General features: G+C 38.2%; 1 protein-coding gene across 1 annotated transcript in view; it reads right to left on the bottom strand.

Annotated features, from left to right (window-relative positions):
- The window catches only part of LOC142341300 (uncharacterized), a 146,057-nt gene that overhangs the window by 47,467 nt on the left and 81,738 nt on the right, over positions 1-16,852 (bottom strand). Inside the window, exons 20-23 of the mRNA XM_075392222.1 lie at positions 7,926-8,237; positions 4,278-4,577; positions 1,547-1,712; positions 750-880 (exon numbers count right to left, since the gene is read on the bottom strand). Coding sequence (XP_075248337.1) covers positions 750-880; positions 1,547-1,712; positions 4,278-4,577; positions 7,926-8,237 — 909 coding nt within the window. The remainder of the gene's footprint in view (positions 1-749; positions 881-1,546; positions 1,713-4,277; positions 4,578-7,925; positions 8,238-16,852) is intronic.

The following is a 16,852-nucleotide window of genomic DNA, read 5'->3' as shown; positions in this document are numbered from 1 at the left end:
TTATAGTATTGAGATTTGCCTCCCTGTACGACGTTTTTACAAGATTATTTTGCTGCTTATTCCTCAATAATTGTATTTGGATTTGCCCTTTACTCTTTGAGAAATTTACTGTTGCTCGAAACTGCATTTTTAATCCTTCTAGGTATCAACCAGTTTTCATTTTTTGAGGGAGTAGAAAAAATCGGCACAAAATTTTCAATAAAGTTGTTGCCACTTTTCCTCGAAATTTTTTTTTGAAATTAAAACCCAGCGCAACATCCAAAGTTCCAAACAAAACTGGCGGAGCTGTTTTGTGTCATGTAGTGAACAGTGACGGGGAATGTCTTCTTAATCTCTAAGGTTATTTTTGTTGGTTAAATGGGTAGTCTATCCTCTTGTTTCTCAGAAAACAATTCATGATTAAAAACATGACATCGAAAATGAATTAGGCGATGGTCATTTTTTTTGCCTATGGGTACTTTCGAAGGTACTATCAACTTCTGATAGCCTCGTATGGCGCATAAATTTTGGAAATTTGATGAAAAGTAAAGAGCATTAATATAATACTGCTCTCGATGGAATTTATTGAATTTTTGATGAATGCTGCAGAAATCATGCTTGGAGCAAGTGAGCTTCACTTAAGCTAAAGCTACAATAGGAAGTATTTAATCTTAAGGAAATATGTAACAGAACATAAAATTTCGACGTTTTGTTAGCAATTAAGGCAACAAGTAGGGGACGGAAAAGGCAATAACTTATTTAAGACGAACCGTTGCATCCAACTTCAGTAATGTTGACTTCGGATGTTGATGTCATGGCACTCATATCTCCACAGTCAGTTCCATCACCAATTGTGAGAGTCACAGTTACTGTGTATTGCACATTGGGCGACAAGTTAGATCTAAAACATTTCGTCCGTTTTGGAAAATATTACGTAGACAATAGGGAGAATTGTGCAATTTTGATTAAAAAGTGCTTTGGTTCGTTTTCAAAACAACGTCAATATTATTCATAAAGCCTTGCAAACGTATTTCCGCTTCAGATGTGGTAAGTGTGAAAAATGCAGCTTTTTAAAAGTACAATCTAAATTAACTGGGGATCACAATCACTGTTATAGTCTAACTTCATTGTTCATGATTTAAGGTCCGGTTCTTTTTAATTATTTCCATCATTCGCTCTCTCTTCATTTTGCGTCAACTCTCGAGCAATTTCTTAAACTGCCCTCTGATTGGGTGAGCCAAACAGAACCAATCATTAAATAGATGTACTCTGTTATGGAAGATTCTATAACATTGAATGTCCGATCTCTGTAGTGCCAGATTGTAAAACGCCACATTTTCCTATATATAGAGCCAGATTTTGGCTCTTATGGCTTCTTACAACATGTAAAGCGCGTGTTCCAATCAAGGTTATGTGACTGTACTAAAGTCACTTCAAAATTCTGGCTCATATCTCGAACTATACTAAGCAGTTCTGGATTAATGCCAGATTTTTTTCCAATGCCTTCATCAGAGTTACGTAACCAATACAGGAAACTATAAAATAGATACGACGTCTATATATTTACGTGAAATAATGTTTGTCTGAGGCGGAAGAGTAATCGGGAGAGTCAGTGGTGCCTACGTCATCAACAATGGTGGCACTCCATTTGTCAAATCCAAAAGTGTTGTTCACACTGATTGCAATTGAAGTCGAGTTCACACCTTCCCAGTAGATCTCAGGAACTGGGGGCTCTGAAATCGAGGCAAAATTTGACAAACCATTTTGCACGAAAATAGCCACCGTTGACCCCTTTTTACGCACATCAGGAATGAAACAGAAAAAGAAATTGATAGAAATTAACAAAAAAAGCCCAAAATGTTCTAATGTGGTGCGCCGTTTCAGTTAGATTCTAGAACTTTGCATAATTCTGCATCTCAACAGACGAAAAATACGCTTAAAACTAATAACAGCTAGCAATAGCTCTAATGGAATATGATAGGCTAATGAACCCTGACTTAATGCCCGGGCTTAATCGGTTTTTATCCCGTGTCTTTTGATTTTGACATAGACCTCATTCACTACATTGCGTAATTCAAAAGAGTGGAAGTACCTATAATCCATTCAGTTGAAACAGTAAGTGAGGTAAAAGAGAAGTCGAACGTGAAAGTCATCACTGATCTATTAAAAAAACACAGCACCCCAATACAATAATTCAAACTCTTTGAGCTGCAAAAACATAGCAGGACAGGTCCTGAATTACCATCAGAGAAATGAATGATCTAGTGACCTGAATAAAAAAAAAATTTCGAGCGACATCAAATTATGACATTCCACAAAGCACATAATCCTATATGGGCTAAGAAATTAAAATAAAACAAAAATGTTAAAAGCGAAATACCTTTTTTCAAAATCAATTTTAATAAAAGACAACACAAATACTCTTTAAAATCATTAACCCAATGCATCCGGGTAATGAGTACACAAAACAACATAATTGCGGAGTTCAAAGACAGAAAACTCAAAGTGGTCAAAAAAACAGAGAAAATTAGCAGTAGTCAGAAAATTTCAGAAAATTAGTGGCGTCAAAGTACGAAAAAACACAAAAGTACATACTTAATTCCCTAATCACAGCAGTAACATACAACATTAGAGGACACAGACCAGCTTCTATTAGTTTAGCAGTTCCATTAGGTCCAAAAGGAGACACAAATAAACCCGAAAGGATCAAAATTTTACTAAAACAATTTGAAAACAAATGGTACGTAAGTCAATGAATGACACAACCCAAGGTTGAAGCCGATGAACTGACAACACTTGCACCGCACTAAAAGGTCAATGAGAGCAGTTTTTCTGAAGACTAAGCGTTAAAGCCAACACAGACAGGCAAGACTAAAAAAATCCATTAAAATTTTTTGAAAAGCAAAAAATTGAAAGCCAAAAAAACCGCTTACAAGAACTCAAATAAAAAATTACGTTCATTTATGCCTCCATAGCAGGCGATAACAATTGCCAACAATGAGCAAAACTATAAGTCAAAACTAATGGGCAAAAACTCAAAAAATTGCTAATGTTTTTGATTTCAATTTGTTTCACCGCCAAAAAAAACCATTTGCCGTGAATTTAAAAAATTAAAATACCTAAGTGAAAAAAAAATAATAAAAATAAAACATTTAAAATTGAATCTTAACATTAAAAGTCCATAAAAAACATTAATAACCCATTAAAAAATATTAAAAACATTAAAAAAACCTGCGAATTTAAAAAATTTAATATAATTAAGTGAAAACAACATTAAAAAACATTAAAAACATTAAAAATTGGAAAAAAAAACATTAAAAAACCAAGTCAGATCGCCGCAAGTGAACAAAAAACTACCAACAAGGAAAGCAAATTTTTGCTTAAACACTTGCTTCTCACTCTTCTTGAAATTTTCAACGAACAAAATTCACGCCGCAAAACCACTTGCTTTTTCGTTCCACTTCCTGTTTCGGCGTGACCAAAATCATCACTTCAATCTTAAAATCATGAAAATGTGTCTACAGATCTTAAAAAGACAGCGCACCCATAAAAATTAATTTCTTTGAATTGTAAGAAAGAAGGAGAGAAGAGCGCCTAAATAATAACTGTTGAGAGGCTAGTATACTTTTTGGCAGAGAGCTCAAACAGATTATCTTCGACTGCTGTGAGCATGGACAGCAAAAGATCTTTTCATGCCATCATATTTGCAGCTATGCTATATCTTGTCACTGCTGCTATAATTTGCTAAAGTTCTCTAGGCTAGCTAACGTTTCATATGTAGCATAGCAGTTTCATTTAAAATTTAGGGTTCCATTTAAAAACTAGGGTCCGAGGCAGAAACGTTCCGAGATTTGCTAATTTTAAATCAAAGTTGTTTCTCTATGCTACATGGAGCCAACTGGAAAATAGATAGGCGATAGTAACAATTTAACAAATTCTACTAAACGCAATATTCTTTTTTTTTTCAATTTTTATCAACCGATCAAATGTTAGCTGAGCAGTGTCTATTTCTCATTTTATCGTTTTTGGCGCTGTAAAAGCAGTCTCTTCAACACTAAAACCTTACGCCAAGGTTACCGAGTTCGTAGCAGGCTACAAAAATTGAGGTTAGAAGCAACTGAGATTACAATTATTTGCTGATGAAGCAAACCCCAGGAAGAAACAAACTGATCAATGTTCAGTTTCTAAATTTCCAATGGTCCACAATTGCACTAAACTAAGATTTTCTTAATTAGGATTTTAAAAAAATTATTTCTATAGAAACTGTCGACAATGTAAGCTAAGATTGAAACACTAACCCGTGCAACCAGTGACATTGGCCTCAGGGCTCACCAGCCGCCCAGTTGCGCATGTTGTAGTGTCCCCTAATGAACTAACAACAGACAGAGTGTAACTTGATCCAGCGGTTAGGCCAGATACCGTTACATTATCTGTGGAAGCAGCCGGACTCGAAAAAGTTATATTAGGACCAGTGACTGCGGTGACCTGGATGTAATCGAGGGTTTCGGAACTAGGAGCTGTCACTTGAGAGGAAAATAGGGTGATTGAATCGTTGGTAGACGAAAGGGCAGTCGATGAAATGGTAGGACTGGACGGCTCTGAAATCAAACATAAATACGCTTTTATTTGAGATAATATGAGCAAGAGAATTTTCTGAATATAGTTTTAGATTAAGAAACTTAATTACGAATGATGTGTAAATTACACAGCACATTTACTTATGATAAAAACAACATTTTGTCTTCTCCCAACATATTTGACTTCGTTTTTTGATACTGATTCTGTTGATTCCAGATTATTTGGCTGAGCAACTGCAGGTTGAAGGTATTTCGAGCAAAATAAGAAAAAAATGAAACTGGCCAAAAGAAAGAAAAAATAATTCTCACAAAATGTCGAACAAGCTGTGAACTACAGTAAAGCAAAACAAACTTTTCTTCGACGAAGTACAAAAACTGTAGCGAGACAACTTCAGAATTGAAATCTACGTGTTGAATTAACTAAAGACATGGCCATCAACCTTATTCCAGCAACATCTACACATAACCATATATGTCCCCTCATATATCAGAATTAGTACACAATACATCAAAATGGCGAAAATTAATAACAGACGGTGGAAACTGGGCAAAAACTTAATTTGACCATAGCCTGACCAATGTTGGCTGCAATGATGGTACCACGTGAAAGTCTCAGACGCAAAAAAAGTAGTCACCAAAAAGAGCATTCAAGCTCACTAAATGAACAGTCTGAGATGTGGGGAATAAAAAAAGGACAGCTGAGAACAGACTACTGTTAATGCAGACTCAAAGCCTAATGCTGCTCCGCTGCGATTACGCAGAAACACATTTATTTATTTATTTATTTATTTAGGCCAAAATCAGAACTTTCTAAAATTAGAGGCGTCAAAGTATAAAAAACACAAAAATGAACAATGAAATTCTCAATCACAGTATAAAATATAACTTATAAACCAACTAGAGCCGTACCGTGAGTTGAAAAGGAAACAAAACGAACGCCAAATGAAGGCAAGTTTCAACGATTCACCGTAAACCTTTCAAGAAAATGGTATCTAACTTAATAGTAAGTACAGCTAAAAGTGGCAGTTGATAAATTGACCACAGTTTTGCCGCACCAAAAGGCTCGTGAGAACAGCTATGTTTGACACCAAGCATGTAGACCACAAGAAGTGCAACAATAACGGACAAGACTCAAATATCCACTATGATTATTTTTTTCAAAAGTAACGATTTAAAGTCATAAAAATTACTGCTGTTAACTCAAACCATTAATGAGGTTCATTTGTGTTTCACTCTTAACTGTTGACAATTTTTAATGTAGACTGGAAAAGACAAGGTAGACAAACTCTAAAAACAAGGGCAGAAACTAAAAAAATTCGTTAATATTTTGTGAAAAGATTTTGTTTCAAGGTCAAAAAATGCGTTAGCAATGAACTGAAACAATTGAATTTGATAACCGAATCTTCATCCGCAACCGATGATAATTAATTAGATCGCAAGACACTAAAAAAAAAGTACAACAAATACGCCCAAAACGCAACCCCTTAACTTCTCACCTACTAGCAAACAGGAGAGAACTTTCGTAAATGAGAATCACCGACAACCAACAAAAAGACCTTCAAAACTGGACAGGAATAAAAAATCTCTGTTGTTGAAACAATTTGAGAAAATATTAGTTTTAAAAAAATTTATATATTTACTGAATGTATTACATAGCTTGAATTACACCTCATTAGCAATCTAGTGAGAATAGTAAGTCATTAGAAAGACTAAAAATAAAAAAACAAAAATAACTAGAAAACGGACAAAACAACAATGTAATAGTATGTAAATCACATAAAACCCTAAAATCTCGTTGAAAAATTCATGAAAACAATTATGCAATGTAAAAACACATGTACAGTTTTTTGAAACTGTTAGTTAAATAAATCGGGAGAAAAACAGCGAAAATTTGTAAATACAGCATGTGAAAAGGAAATAACTTTAAGAAGCCGAAAACTTTCTCACTCCCAGTTAAAAAAAATTTAGAACAACACGCCTTTCACTACTCCAGCAGGAAGAATCAATTCGCCACTCTAAATTGACCTCTCAATGACCTAAAAACAGATAGCGCACCAATACAAACCAATATTTCACCAATACAATCCAGATCCTCTGGATATTTTAGACAAGAAAAATAGCAGCACCTGATCTATAAGTCCTGACCTACAATTCAACAAAATTTTATTGACACTTTTGAGCATGAAAAAATCACTGTTATTTTTTATTCAAAAGAGACAGTGTCTTAGTCACATAAACGATTAACTGCCTGAGATAAACTCAGGCAATACAACAATTCAATATTACAACAATGATCTTTTGAAACAATTAGTTAAAAAGTAAGGATCCAAAAGAGCAAAAATGGAGTCAACATGCCATTCGTAAAAAAATTTGCTTTCTAAAACCTAAAATTTGTTCAAATACCAATTTCTCGTGCCACTTTGAAAAAATTTTGAAAAATGAATCTCCTAAGCATTTTTTTTCAACTCCGTTTACTACTCCAGCGTAATTAAAATCACTGCTGTAATTTGACTTCACGTTGACTTGAAAGTGGTGTAGAAGTGCCAACACAACTTCGGATTGTAAAAAAGCAGGGGAGCTATAATAGCCAGCTTAGAAGATAAAGGTGATTAATAAAAACAGGAACTGCCGCACCTGAACAAACAAAATTATCATTGGCAAAAGAGTTACAGGTCTTAGAAAAAAATAGCGCACCAATACAATTCAAATTATTTGAATAGAAAAATGTAGGGCAGCTATAATAGTCGACTGAGAGGTTGAGGGCGAATTTTTAAACGAACATTTTAAAATCATAGGTTACCAAATTGCCAAAGGAACTTGTGAGATGAAAAAAATATATCAAAGTTATTATACAAACTTTCAAATTAACAAAGGACATAGCACTCAGGTCGGCTATTGTGCGAAATAAGGATCATATACGATTTGTTTGGTTTCATAGTAGAGTCGTACTACGAAGTCAGGTATGGACAGTATGAAGTCATATATGATATTTGTTTGAAATAAACAAACTTCAACCCGGGCCTGCCACAAGCCTCCTTCAGGCCCTTCCGAGAGTTTTCATTATTCTACAAATGTAATTTTGTTTTCTTATGTAAATATTTAGATTACATAGGTAAATAATTAGATCTTAAAATTTCATACGAATTTTTTGTGTTGCTCACGCAACAGTTTTCAAATATTTGCCACAAACGATTTCGGAGGGAGTCGCCAGAATCACGAGACAAGTTTGTTTCTGCTTCGCTTTGTAAACCAAATCATACGCAAAAAAGCGTAGAATCAGAGCTTCAGTAGCAATCATAAACATTGAAATGAATCTGATGCATTCAAATTGAGCCAAAAAAGTTAAGCTGGAAGCAGGGGAACACGTACCAGTGCACAGATCAGTTATGTTACTCTCAGTTGACCCATTGACTGTTCCGCAGTTCAGTCCCACCAGTTGTCCATAAAAGAAAGCTGTATAAACTCTACCCGATGACAAGCCAGTAATTGAAACTTGGCCACCAGTTCTCGACACCCAACCACTAGTCGAAGAGCCGCCGGTGGGGTCAGTTCGGGAAAAGATGTAATTGGTGATCGATCCCCCACCAGCAGGGTCCGTAATATTTCCAGATCCGCTGTTAATTGTTAAAGTGTCGTTGGTGGCGTTGTGTGACAATCCAGTAAAATCAGGTCCCAGAGGTTCTAAATTGAGAAAAAAAACAGAAATATAGCCGGCAGATTGCCGGATTAAAACAGAAAAAGAACAAAGATTGAAATTGACAAAAAATTTTTCCTAAGTTTCAAAAATTGTTCTCATTCAGTGCACAGTTTCAGTCAGATTCTAAAATTATACCTTAGCTTTTAAACTGAAGGGTATTAAGCTTAATACTAATATAAGCTAGCAATCGCTCGAATGAACTTTGATAACCTAATGCACTATGACTTAATGACAGGGCTTTATTGGTTTATCCCGTTTCTTTTGATTTTGCTCTTTTAAGAGACCGTATTCACTGCGTAATTCAATGCGTAAAAGAATTTAAAATCCATTCAGTTGAAACAGTGAGTCAGGTAAGTCAGGAGTCAAACGTGAAAAAAATGACTTATGTAAAACGAAAAACATGATAAAGGTAAAGCGAATTCAAAAAACATAGCAGGACAAGTCCTTACGTACAATTCAAAAAATTTTTATTGGCTAAAGAAAGAACTAGACCTAGAACGGACTATTAGTGAGTTGGGAAAACTATCAGATAAAAAAAAACAGAATTTCAATGTCAAAATGCCGCATGTGAACAAAAAAACACTAGCAAAAAGTGGAAATTTGGTTCAAACAAAAAAACTAGGCCTAGAATAAACTATGAATGGATTGGGAAAACCATTTTGAAAAAATCCTATCAATTAACTTGAAAAAAAAAACAGTAAAAAGTCAAAGTGAAATTGCAGCATATGAACAAAAAACCACTCGCGAGAAGGCGAATGGTTGTTCAAACAACGTTTTCTCCTTCTATTTTAAAATTAGAGTTAAAAAATGTCACGCCGCAAGATCACTCGCTTTTTCGCTCCACTTCCTGTTTCGGCGTGACCAAAATCACTACTCAAATTTGACTTCAAAAATCTCGAAAATGTGTGAACAGATCTTAAAAAAAAGACAGCGCCCCAATACAATTCAAATTCTTTGAATTGTAAAAAAGGAGAGTGCCTATGTAGAGGTCGAGCATTAATTATTTCCCCAAACATTCATCATTCATTTCATTAAAATAATTTTATGTCAACATATTTTGTTTTTAAATTTCAGACATTTGTAAACATGTAAAAAGAGCACCAAACGTGCTAACAAGCTGACCGGGTTAAAGTCTTAACAAAACAAGGTCACTAGAACTATTGTATGACAAAATTGCGTTTTACACCTGGTAACAACGAAGTGTTAGTTTGACTTTTATAAATAATCACATCTGCTGCCACTTATACAGAAGTGAAGCGAAAGAACTAAGACTCGTAAAATTCCGCACATATCTGATTCCACACACTTCAAAGCTTAATAAAAGTAGGTGTGTGTCGGTCGCAGATTGCTGCGAAGAGCAGATATTTATGCCTGAGCTTTGTTGTGATCATAGAAACCTGGTTCAGTTTTTGTGGAAAAACGGGAGCTCTAGATTGAGCAGAGCACCAGATTATTAGTTGAAGTCAGGTTGGCTTTGAAAGAACTAGGAAATATATATTCACAAGGAAATCTAGTTTGCCTAACAATCAATCTCACTTGAGCAGTAAAACACTGTGTCTTGCTAACGGGAAACTTGTAATTTATCTTATCATCATTTTGGTCTTGAGTAACTTGAGAGAAAAGAAATTAAAGAACCTCTGATAGCTGAACATTAGGGTGATAAATAATTTCTCTTCCTCGACTGGACGAACGATTTATGATTAGTTCGTTGAAAGTAATAGGCGGTGAAAGATAGATTTTCAGTTCACAGACTTGAGTTTTCCAAACCAAAAACCTAGATGCTACGTCGTCTCTATGGCTTCGGCCCCAGTGACTAACGAAGGACCTCTGTTTTGACCAACAATTCAAGTCCGCTTACGGCAGAAGACGGGTTCTCCTCTGTGAATTGTTTTCTATTCTGAAACCGAATGTACCCCCTTAGATTCGTTTATAAACATAAACAGTGAGCAACCTATAGGGATACAAATTTGGTTTGAATAGCACCAACTTGAATAATTGAGTTGTTAAACAAAACTCAGAAAAGAAAATTGTTTGATTATTCAATTGGAACTTACTGAGTAGTTCCAGCAATTGATTTTATTATTCAGCAAAGCTGAGCGATTAGTTATTTGGACTAAAAAAGCAACGTTTAATGCAACGGTAATTTACAGAATAGCGGATATAAAGTTACAAAAGCGAACTGCACAACTTAGTATCCAGACAGCTTGTAAACCGCTAATAACGAACTGGGCGGTATAAAACTTTCCTTGTAATTGATAGCAAAACAGCCGTTACATTTGGTCCGCCGACCCGGACAGTGGAATACAAACCGCTGTCTAACCTCGAACAAAACAAAAGGTCAACGAGACAACTCGAGTTGCACAGTCAAACGACGTTGAGGTGCCAACTTTGTCGAAAACAAAACCACGGGACAGAAAAGCGTCAAACTGCAGCGTCAAAGTAAACAAATTGTGACTCGGTCACGTAGTCACAGCAACCTTGAGAAACAAATCAAGCACTGTGCAAAGCAGATTGAGCTAAAGGAAAAAGAAGGCTACGAATTGATCAAAAATAAGGATCGGCCTAGCAAACCTAAAAGAGTATATAACCAAATTTTACAATTCGATATTAGCCTAGAGAAGCTACTTGACAAGAGGGGTGATATCTTTAACAATTTGGAATTATATCGACGACACAAAACCCAACAACGCGAATTTTTCATCAACTTAGAAGCCGATTGGTTGCCATATATCCACGGCCAGACAAGCATGGCGGATCAGCAGAATCAGACCCCTCTCCAAAGCAGGGCTGCAGAGCCAAATGATAAAGTTCCAAGATCTATGGGAGAAACCTCCCAAGTTTCTGTTAAGAATCAACAAAAGGATAACCAGGACAACGAATCCAGAGCGTCTTCCGATAAAAGGGCCAAGAAAGCAGAGAAGCTTGCAGCTCTAGACAAAGAATTTAACACCAAAATGCGTCTGAGAAAAATTGAATATGAAATGAAGCAGAAGGAGCTGGAGATGGAACTGCACCGTTTGGAAGAAGAAGGTGCGCTCAAATTGCAATATGAAAAGGAAGCCCTTGATGCCAGAGATTCTGGTTCTGATGATGGCGCAGCGCCTAGTATAAGAAGCCGATCTCCTTTCAATTGGAAAAGTCCGATGAGCAGAGACGTCTTCGGCTGGCTCGACCAATCAGATAAGTTTGCAAACTTTAAAGACTGTAGTTTTGATCATACAAAGTACGGTCACGAAAACTATCGAGTCAGTTTCGATCGAGAAAGCTTACTTAAATCCAGATCCCCAAGCGGCGAGCGTTTCAGACTCAACCGTTTACCCGACCGGTCTGAGTGCAATGTACTAAGCAGTAGTAGTCAGCTACCAAAGTTGAAGTTAAATTCTTTCGACGGCAATCCGCTCGAGTGGCCGGAATGGTCAAACATGTTTGTAGCAACAGTTCATAACCGCGCAATACCTAACTCAGAGAAAATGAGCCACCTGAAAACATTGCTAACTGGCAAAGCCAGAGCGGCTATAGCAAGTATGGGCTACTCCGGAGATCTATATGGTGAAGCTTGGGCTTTGTTGGAACGGAGGTTTGGCCGACCTTACCTAATTATTGAGGCACAACTCAACACCCTGCGAAATCAACAACCAATCCGAATGCATGATTCAAAAGCATTAGTCAGTTATTCTACAACCATCAGTAACGTAGTCAGTGTTCTGAAGCACTACAAATATGAAGGCGACTTGCGATCTAGTGCAACACTGCAAATCGCGATTGAAAAGTTGCCACCTAATCTGAAGGAGAAATGGTGGTTCTATGTAGATGAAAGCAATGAGGACCGACCAGATCTCTGTCTCCTGGAGAAATGGTTATCAAGAATGTCATTCGTTTACGAAGGCATGTCACAGCCCCCAGGGGAACGTAAGGAGGATCATCGACGAAATGCGAACAAAACCAAGCAGTTCTCTAAATCCTCGAATTTTAGTGCGAGTTCAAACGTAAAGGAAGCGCAGACAACTATTAGCAATCACTGCCCATTAGCCGATGGAACGCACAAAATTTGGAACTGTCCTTTATTTAAGAACATGAACGTGAATGATCGTTATGCAGCTGTGAGGAAGCAACGCTTATGTTACGGATGTCTGAGAAAAGGACATGCAATCAAAGATTGTAAAGTCAACGCTTGTGGTATAAATGGATGTACCAAAAAGCACAACCGATTGCTACACTCAGAAAACCAAATGGACGAGGGCAATCACGCAGTCAACGTAAGCGCAGCAACAATCAGTCAAAGTAACGAAGTTACGAGTTTTCTTCAGATAGTTCCAGTCTCAATTCAGAGTGGCCGCAACAGGTTGAACACATATGCTTTCCTCGATAGTGGATCAACGGTATCATTCGTTGATCGAAGCGTTAATGAGAAGTTGCGAGCCAAAGGCACCGATGTTACGCTCAACATAGCTGGCATACACGGAACGAAAGATTTGAAGACAGAAATTGTGTCCAAAAAAAGGGACAGCATTCAAAAGTACATTCGATAGAAGCGTTTGTACACCCGTCAATTTCATTGGGAACCACAAACTACGACTACAACAAATTGAAGCAAAGCTTCAACCACTTGAACGTTCTCCCAAACAAAACGTTCAACTTGATGGACGTCGGCATCATTCTCGGTCAAGATGCTTACGAGCTACAGAGACCATTGGACTACAGGATAGGAACACGAAGTGAACCTTTCGCCGTTCTAACAGAATTAGGATCGGTAGTCAGTGGACCCATGACGGGCAAGAGAAGACAAAATGTTTGTCATTTCGCCTTCACAGAAGATGTGAAAGTGGCTGAGAATATCCAAAGATGGTGGGACATAGAAACTTATGGTGGGACAAAGATGGTGGGACATAGAAACTCCGAAATTAACGTCGTCAGTCAGTCAAAGAAGGAACTGCAGGCACAAAAGATGCTAGAGAGTACGACGAAGGTCACAGGCGAGCGGTACGAAGTTGGAATGCTTTGGAGTGAACCAGAGCCCAAAATGCCGAACAACTACAGCTCAGCTTTGGGTCAGCTTCACTCACTGGAGCGAAGGTTCCAAAGGGACCCAAACCTGAAGAGTTTGTACCAACAGTCAATAGATACAGACGTAGAGAAGGGATTTGTAAAGATATTGGACGACTCCGAAATGAAAGGCATCTTAGGGAAAGAATGGTACTTGCCACATCATCCAGTGCTGAACCCGAACAAGCCTGGCAAAGTAAGACGTGTTTGCAATGCTGCCTCAAAATACAAAGACTTATGCCTAAACGACAAACTACTAGCAGGACCTGATCTGCTACATGGGTTGATTGGAACAATATTCAGATTCCGTGAAGGACCAATAGCCCTAACAGCTGACATTGAATCGATGTTTCTACAAGTGCAAGTTCCTGCACAGGATAGAAGTTGCTTGAGATTCTTATGGCGCTCAAGGACTAATGAACCTGTTCAGATATACGATAATCAGCGTCATGTATTTGGAGCTAAGAGTTCTCCGACTTGTGCAAACTATGCTCTCAAACGAGTGGGACTCGATAACGAAGAAATGTATCCAATTGCAGCAAAATCAGTACAAAACAACTTCTACATGGACGATTTCATCAAATCAGTAGAAACCCCTGAAGAGGCAATCGAAGTCTTCAATCAGTTGCGAATTCTTCTTTCGCAGCATGGATTTCAACTTACAAAGTGGATAAGCAACAGCGATGAAGTTTGCAAAGCAATCCCAGTCGACTTGAAATCAATCAGCAACACCAAGCAAGTCGAAGTGGAACCCAATACAGAGGGATCTTCAGTGCTTGGACTACAATGGACTGTTACTGATGATAGTCTTCAAGTGTGCAGAGGTACGAACAAAGAAGTTGAAGCCCCTATAACCCAGAGGAATATTCTGTCACTGGTATCTTCAGTATTCGACCCGATCGGATTGTTTGCTCCGTTTAGTGTTCACATGAGACGGCTCCTGAAAGGTATCTGGACTAAGAATGGGCAACATTGGGACAACGAAGTGGAGCCCGGCGAAGAAGCAGAATTCCTGCGGTGGAAAGAACAACTTCCAATGGTGGCTGAAACAAGCATCGATAGAAGGTACTTCAACAGAGAAAGGGATAAAATAGAGCTTCATGTGTTTGCTGACGCATCTGAAGACACGATGTGTGCAGTGGCCTATCTACGTTCACAAGCAAAAGAATACTCAGCTGATTTGGCATTTGTGATTGGAAAATGCAGAGTGGCTCCGATGAGGCATCTTTCAATACCGCGATCGGAATTGCAAGCGGCAGTCATGGCAGTACGGTTGAAGGAACAGATAGTCAAAGAACATGAAATAAAGATACAATGTTGCAGTTTTTGGTCGGACTCAACAACAGTACTGCAATGGATACACAGCTCCCATCGTAAACAACAAGTGTTTGTGGCCAATCGAGTGGCTGAGATATTGGATACAACTGATGTTTCACAGTGGAAACATGTGAGCGGTATCAACAACCCAGCTGACATTGGCACGAGAGCAATCAACATTGACGAACTCAGGAGGAGTGAGTGGCTCACTGGGCCGGCCTGGTTAAAACGACCAGAAAGTGAATGGCCAGAGCAAGTGAACCTAATCTTTGCCTCAGATGAAGAGAACATACCCTCATCAGTCTTCATGACACAGGCTGATCAACGGAAAGCGGTTATTCAGTGGGAACGATTCAGTAATTTTAACAGACTAGTGAATACAATGGCATACGTACGGCGGGCATTCAGCAAATACAAACCAGCAAAACCTTTAGTAAGTGTTGAAGAAAAGGAAAAAGCAAAAGTAATCATCTTCAAGTTACTACAGCGAGAACAGTTTGGTGAAGAGATGAAATCTCTCAAATTTAAAAAGGAAATCCCAAAAAGCAGCAAAATTATGCAATTTTCACCTTTCCTGGATGAGGAAGGACTTATTCGTGCCAAAGGCAGAATAGGTAAAAGTCATTCGGACTTCAACGCAAAACACCCAATATTCCTACATTGGAAACATCATGCAGTTGAATTGTTCTTGCAAAACGAGCACAAGAACAACCAACACGAAGGCACAGAGCATGTCAGAAACATTGTCCAGCAAAAGATATGGATCCTAGGCATACGAAACGCCTTACGATCAATCAAGAACAAGTGTGTTACCTGCAGAAAGGGCAGAGCACAAACGATAACTCCAGTAACGGCAGATCTACCCGAAGAGCGCTTAGACGCTTCAACAGCCTTTACAAATGTTGGAATTGACTACTTCGGCCCTTTCACTGTAAAGATTGGGCGAAGAAAAGAAAAGCGATGGTGTTGTCTGTTCACATGTCTAACTGTGAGAGCTGTGCACATAGAAGTGGTACCCAATTTAGACACGGCTAGTTGTCTCAATGCAATCATGCGATTTATTGCACGAAGAGGCAAACCGAGTACAATCATCAGCGACAACGGGACAAACTTTGTTGGAGCTGAACGAGAGTTTGCAGAGTACGTTGCTGCATGGAACAAAGAAGGGATCGAAGAACATCTAATTCAGCAAGGAATCAGATGGAATTTCAACAAACCCGCAGCACCCCACTTTGGAGAGGTATGGGAACGGTTGGTCAGAAGTTGCAAGAAAGCAATGTATGTAGTCTTGGGGAACAGATCAGTTACAGAGGACGTTCTTTCAACAACGATGTGTATTGTGGAGCAAACATTGAATGCGAGACCGTTGACTCCAGTAAGCTCAGATGTTAATGACTTAGAAGCACTGACCCCCAATCACTTCTTGTTTGGCAACACGAATGTTTGCTTACCATACCTACCCTGCGCAGAAGAATTTGTCGGTCATCGAAAGCTCTTTCGACAAACTCAAGCATATGCAATTCTCATTTGGGACAGATTTCGAAAAGAGTATCTGCCAACGTTGAACAACCGGCAAAAGTGGCGATCTACAACGAACGAAAACCTTACAGAAGGCGATCTCGTTTGGTTGATCGACGACAGTATCAAGCGAGGATATTATAATCTGGGTCGAGTCACAGAGACCATCGAAGGGTCCGACGGAGTGATTCGATCAGCTAAAGTTCGAACGTACGATGGAGTTTACAAGAGACCAGTGGTGAAGCTCGCCCCTGTGTTACCAAACAAGAAAGATGTTTTCGTGATGGAAAACAGGGCCGGCGATGTAGAGGCCGAGCATTAATTATTTCCCCAAACATTCATCATTCATTTCATTAAAACAATTTTATGTCAACATATTTTGATTCTAAATTTCATACATTTGTAAACATGTAAAAAGAGCACCAAACGTGCGAACAAGCTGACCGGGTTAAAGTCTTAACAAAACAAGGTCACTAGAACTATTGTATGACAAAATTGCGTTTTACACCTGGTAACAACGAAGTGTTAGTTTGACTTTTCTAAATAATCACATCTGCTGCCACTTATACAGAAGTGAAGAAAAAGAACTAAGACTCGTGAAATTCCGCACATATCTGATTCCACACACTTCAAAGCTTAATAAAAGTAGGTGTGTGTCGGTCGCAGATTGCTGCGAAGGGCAGAAAATTATGCCTGAGCTTTGTTGTGATCATAGAAACCT

This window comes from Convolutriloba macropyga, chromosome 6 (genome assembly GCF_964194025.1).
Source record: "Convolutriloba macropyga chromosome 6, txConMacr16.3, whole genome shotgun sequence".
NCBI classification, from domain to species: Eukaryota; Metazoa; Xenacoelomorpha; order Acoela; family Convolutidae; genus Convolutriloba; species Convolutriloba macropyga.
Note: the sequence above shows the minus strand (reverse complement) of the source record. Positions and strands in the feature narration are given on the sequence as shown.